General features: G+C 35.8%; 1 protein-coding gene across 1 annotated transcript in view; it reads left to right on the top strand.

Annotated features, from left to right (window-relative positions):
* LOC118737443 (peroxidase) overlaps positions 1 to 5,554 on the top strand; it is a 100,630-nt gene extending 95,076 nt beyond the window's left edge. The window contains exons 5-10 of the mRNA XM_036467938.1: positions 1,412 to 1,800; positions 1,870 to 2,043; positions 2,275 to 3,205; positions 3,271 to 3,549; positions 4,645 to 4,741; positions 4,825 to 5,554. Of these exons, the coding sequence (XP_036323831.1) occupies positions 1,412 to 1,800; positions 1,870 to 2,043; positions 2,275 to 3,205; positions 3,271 to 3,549; positions 4,645 to 4,741; positions 4,825 to 4,872 (1,918 nt within the window). The 3' untranslated portion in view covers positions 4,873 to 5,554. The remainder of the gene's footprint in view (positions 1 to 1,411; positions 1,801 to 1,869; positions 2,044 to 2,274; positions 3,206 to 3,270; positions 3,550 to 4,644; positions 4,742 to 4,824) is intronic.
* Positions 5,555 to 6,021: the final 467 nt, after the last annotated feature.

The raw sequence follows: 6,021 nt of genomic DNA, 5'->3' as shown, positions 1-6,021 counted from the left end.
CTTGTAGTTAATTATTTGCTGCATTGTAGTTCATTTTTGTTGTTGTAGCCATATAAATAGCTATTAATTGCATATTTTAGACTTAACGGTCAGTTGTCGGCGACACTTCGAATTGGGTTAATTTGATAATTTTGCAATATTCGCAAACCAAAAGCTGAGAGTGTGCGAACTGAAGAATGATTTGGTTCAACATTGCCATTATCATTTGCCAAAAAAGTTACAAAAATTGCAATTGAATATTTTATAGAAGCAATGAAGAAAAAAATAAAGACGCAAAGAAAACTTACTATCAGCTTAGAGAGGCGGCGTTTTAATAGAATTATTGGTATTGCGTTATAAATACGTATTTACTCTGTCCGTTCTGACTAATTGTTGCCACTTTACGCTGTGAATGCAATTACAGTAGACAACCGTTAGTCGAATAGTGCGTGCGTATAAGGGTGGTCCAACATTTTTTTTTATATTATCTAGTGCTCAGAAAATTAGTGTTCCTTTTGCCAAAAAATATAAGTTCATAACTTGTTGAAAAAAATTTCAGAGGTCGCTCAAGTCCATTTTAGGCACAAAATCGTATTTCTCTAAATTTTTCATTATATCACGATAGATATTTTGCTACTATCAGGTACACCCTAATATCAAGTTATTGCTTATTTTATACCAAAATAGACAACATATCTGGATCAATTGAAAAATATTCTGTGAGACGAAAAAAAAATCTCTAAAAAGTTTTGCGTTTTTAAGGGTGAGTTGAAATATAAATGGATACTTCAGCCAAAATAAAATTTTTTTACCAAACAAAAGTTTGAATGCATTTGTCTTTTATCATGGCATAAATATTTCCAAGGAGCAAGAACAAAACTATTAAAATAGAGGGGCAGAAAAATTATAAAAACTAAAAATTTTGAAGTTTTTAACGTTTCGTTTTAATTTTGTAGAAATATTTAAGTTATTACTTTATTTTCTAGCATACAAAAAATTTAAAGAGATCTTAAATTAAAGAAATTACTATTTTTATGCATGCTTTCTAATAAAAAAAATTATTAAAGTAAATAAAAGTAATATATATAAACAATATATATATATAGAAATAATGTTAATCTTATTATTATTTTTTGGATCACCCTAGCGCATATCACCAATTGACATACATAGTTACATGTGGGTTTACGCCACCGCATTTACCTCATTAGCTTGTCATTAATTGCTATTGGCATCACATGCGTTCTAATGCCCCAGTTGTTTATGGTGTCAGTTAGATTTCGATTGCATTTACTTGCAAACATCGGCGAGCATACACAGATATTCAATAGCCAATAGTACAAATGTATCATTCATACATTTTTGTTTTATCGCCTTGTATTTAATTAATTCCCCATGCTCACATATTCCATCTTGTTTGTTTTTCTTACAGTTACGGTCTGTCATACGAGGAAATCGAAAAGGGGCTACCCACTATCGACACATCGAAAACACTTATACGCGACGTGTGTCCGCCCTTCTTTGCCGGCGTGGAGTGCCGTCCTGGCAAGTATCGGCGCTTCGATGGCCTTTGCAACAACATCGACCATCCCACATGGGGCGCTGTAATGTCACCATTCCAACGCCTTGTCGGCCCACTCTATTCGGATGGCATAAATGCGCCACGCATCTCAGTCACAGGCCACGATCTGCCCATTTCGCGTGTTGTCTCGCGTACAATGCATCCCGATGATGGTTATCACGATCATGCTGGCACTGTTATGGTTATTGCTTGGGGTCAATTTATGGATCACGATTTTACGCTTACCGGCACGCCGTTGGGTGAGCTTTTGTTTAAATGATAGTTTGTCTCGGTTCATTGCTAAAAATTATGCGTTTCCTGTTTTGCAGATCCCATTAATCGCAATGATCCGGAAGAGTGCTGCAAACGCCCTCTGCATCTTAAGCATCCGTACTGTAATGAAATTCGTGTGCCAGACGATGATTATTTCTATCGACTTTTCAACGTGAAGTGTATAGATTTTGTGCGGGGTTTTCCTTCCCCACGACCAGGTTGCCGATTGGGTGAGTACTGTTTTAATATTTAATTGTTAGACCAAGCTACTCACAGTGTAATGTATCCTCTGTCTTGATGGGTTGGTTGAGTGGTTTGTCATCCTGGTGAAAAGCAATTAGCAAGAGCTACTCTCCAAGAAATAAAAGAGGAAATAGTAAAAATCGGGATAGATACAAATAGACAGCCTCTGCAGCTCTTTCAAAATTTAATTTCACCCCAAAACCTTACTCTCATTGCAGGCTCCCGCCAACAATTCAACACACTCACCGGTGTTATTGACGCCAACACTGTGTACGGTATCAGTGAGAAATTTTCCCGAAAACTTCGCACCGGCTATGGTGGCCTGTTGCGCATGAATCCCGTCTTTCAAGAGTATGGACTCAAAGACTTGTTGCCATTGAAACTCGATATACCCGATGAGGGTTGCACGCGTCCGAATAAGAGCATGTTCTGTTTCGAAGCTGGCGAGATACGAGTGAACGAACAATTGGTGCTGACGTGCATGCATACGCTTATGGCGCGCGAACACAATCGCGTAGCATCTGCACTGGGACAGATCAACAAGCATTGGGATGATGAAACCCTATTCCAAGAGGCGCGTCGCATCAACATCGCTATTGTGCAACATGTGACATTCAATGAGTTCTTGCCCATATTGTTGGGCAAAGAAGTGATGGATAAATTCGGTTTGGTGCTGCACAAAGATGGCTACTGGGATGGCTATGATCATAAAGTGAATCCTGGTATTATTGATGCTTTCGCTGGTGCTGCGTTCCGTTTCGGACACTCGTTGCTACCCACCGCCGTGGAGCGTTGGTCAAAGGCGCACAAATTTATCGCCTCGAAACGTTTGTCGGATTTAATTCGTCGTCCGTATGATTTGTATCGCGCTGGTGTTTTGGATGAATACTTTATGGGCTTGATGAATCAAGTGGCGCAGGCAATGGATGATTCCATTACGCAGGAGGTGACCAACCATTTGTTCAAGAAGGAGGGAGCGCGCTATGGCTTGGATTTGGTAGCATTCAATATGCAGCGTGGTCGTGAGTTCGGCCTGCCTGGCTATATGGAGTTTAGAAAGTTTTGCGGTCTGCCCACTTCGACGTCATGGGAGGAAATGTTCGGTTCAATGCCAAACGATACGATTCTGCGCTATGAGAGTATCTTCGAGTAAGTATTTGTTTATATTCCTGCAATTACATATGTACTGTTTTATAAATTACTTTGTTTTGCAGGCATCCAGCTGATATTGATCTTTGGTCAGGTGGCGTTTCAGAGAAGCCCCTACCGGGCTCAATGTTAGGACCAACCTTCGCTTGCGTTATTGCCACACAAATGAGTTATGTGCGGCGCGGTGACCGCTTCTGGTATGAGTTGCCTAATCAGCCTTCATCGTTCACACCTGAGCAGCTGCAAGAGCTGAGGAAGGCGAAGCTATCACGCTTGATATGTGACAACACCGATCTTATAGATACTATACAAATTTATCCGATGGTGTTGCCAGATCATGAAATGTAAGTTTTAATGGAAAAACTCTTTGATTAAAAACCTTTAAGATTACCGATGACTGATGAGAATGGAAAGCTTTAAAGAACAAATCGTGAAAAAATTCGATAACGATTTTGTCAAATATATCGATAATATTAGAACTGTCAAGTATTTCGATAAATCTATGGGTAAGGATATCAATAGATATAGTGATAATAGAATCGAATATTCACCCCGACTTACCACACACAAACTCACCAGTTCTCACTCAAGCTCACCACGCCTGATCCCCCACATCTGAATTCAAGCCAACGGGACTATTTCATGATTTTCTGAATTTTCGTTATATTTATCGATCATGATTTTGCAATCCTTATATTTATCAGAAATTCTATCGATATTGTTACCGTTATAATAATTGATATTGTTGTGGATATAAATACCGATTTATTTATTGGAATATTTATCGATATATTTTGTCTCGAAAAATCGAGATAGTCCATAGTATCTTAAAAATCTCGAACCGGTCTCGAAAATCTCAAAATAGTCTCAAGAGCCCCAAAATTCTAAAAACCACGAAGTAGCCTCGAACATCTTGAAATAGTCCCGAATCTCACAGAGTCTAAAAATCTCGAAGTAGTTTTGAAACTACTGACATATTCCCTAGAATACCGAAAATCCTATAAGAGTTACAAAAAGGCCGCAGTTGCCCCAAAAATACCGAAATAGTTTCGAAAATTCAGAAAGTATTTATTTTTACATTGAGTATATAGCAAGTATTGAGTATGCAATGAAATCGTAAGTACGAAGTGGTTTTGTATCCAGTATTTAGGACTCGATTTATAAATATCGAGCCTTAATCGCCAAAATAACGTAAGCAAATATTTTTTTTTTCAAATTTTTATTTGTGATGCACAAAGGCATCTAGATGCTCTAGGAATATTTTTGCATCAAAAAGAAAATTGAAAAAAAAATCGCTTACGTTATTTTGGCGGTTAAGGCTCGATATGTTTTCACATTTTTAGTGGAATTTTTAAGGTCAAAAACAATTCTTTTATTTTTTGAAACTTGTTCACTATTACTTATGCACCTAACTATGTGTTAAATTGTATATTTTTTAGTAACCCACGAGTGCCATGCAAGAGTGGTATCATTCCATCAATAGATCTGACGAAGTGGGCCGATTACTCAAGTCCCGATATATCACATCCAGTTTATGTAAGTAGAATTTCATGAAAGCACAAAAAGATTTCCAAAAATTACACCTACGTAGATACTGATGTATTCATTTTCTGTTTTAGAACTTCATCAACGAAATACCTGACACATTGTTAAACTTCAAGAAGTAACAGGACACGCAGGACATGAAAACATGGAAGATAGTACTTAGCGCAAAATTTAAGAAAGTAAAAGTATGAAGGAGGATGAGACACATTTTTTCCAACTTGTTATTTTCATTCTAGAAGTTTAACTTAAGTATTAGAGTTTTGAATATTTAAGATATTTAAAAGAAATTACTAAAAATTCGATAAAAAATAAGCAGCAGTTAAGTCGAACATAACTTTTTTTTTTTTACTTCAAAATCTAGCAAACTCATATCTCTCTAAGTCAATGTATTGTTTCGCAAAGTGGCATTATCCTGACAAGCAATTCTTTATAGTATTTTTTTAATGATTATTTTTTTCAACAACACATTTATTGCGCTTCAAACATTCTCATCATAAAAAAAAATGTAAAAACATATTTGCTTGGAATTGCAAGCTCATTATTAGTTCCGCGCAATCGGAAACACTTATTTTTAAGCTCATGTTCATAGTCGAACCTCATACATACACACTATATACATAGATATGTACATGCATATATATACACGTTAGATTGTGTACTCAACCGTTTGATACTTTTCACTTGAATAATTTGCAGCTGTTTCGATGTCATTTATAAGTTAATATTTTTTTGAAAATTTTCTGTTGTAATACAACAACTTGTGTACATATTAAATATAAATAGTGAAACTCTTTTAAACAAATATTGTAAAAAAATTATGTCTTTTTATTTGCGTGTGCATGCAGAGAAGAACTTTATCTACGAAAGATTTGTTTGATAATAATTTTGCACAAGAAATAAATAAAATTTTAAAGATAATTCTAATAGAAATTATATGTACATATAGTACTCACAAAAATGATACAATTGTTACAAGTATTGCCTTCCCAGTGAGTTTTGCTTCACATCGAAATTCGTGCTCCCTTATTTTCATTTTGACGCATTTCAATGTTGATTCTTTTACTTTTAGTTGGCTCTGCTTTTTGTTTTCGCTCAATTTAATTTTTATGATTTTTCTAAATAAAAGAAAAAACGTTTGAAATGAAGTGACGAATAAATATTTTTGATATGTTTACTAAGCAAATGTTTATATTTCGGCTTTTGCAAATTAAATAAGTTCTCCGCAAGAAGGTTTGTTCAAAAAACCGTATGGTATATGGTGTACAGAAATA

This window comes from Rhagoletis pomonella, unplaced genomic scaffold (assembly GCF_013731165.1).
Source record: "Rhagoletis pomonella isolate Grant_MI unplaced genomic scaffold, Rhpom_1.0 Rhpom_scaffold_00004, whole genome shotgun sequence".
Classification (NCBI taxonomy): Eukaryota; Metazoa; Arthropoda; class Insecta; order Diptera; family Tephritidae; genus Rhagoletis; species Rhagoletis pomonella.
The sequence above is the reverse complement of the archived record's forward strand: the minus strand, read 5'-3'. Positions and strand labels throughout refer to the sequence as shown.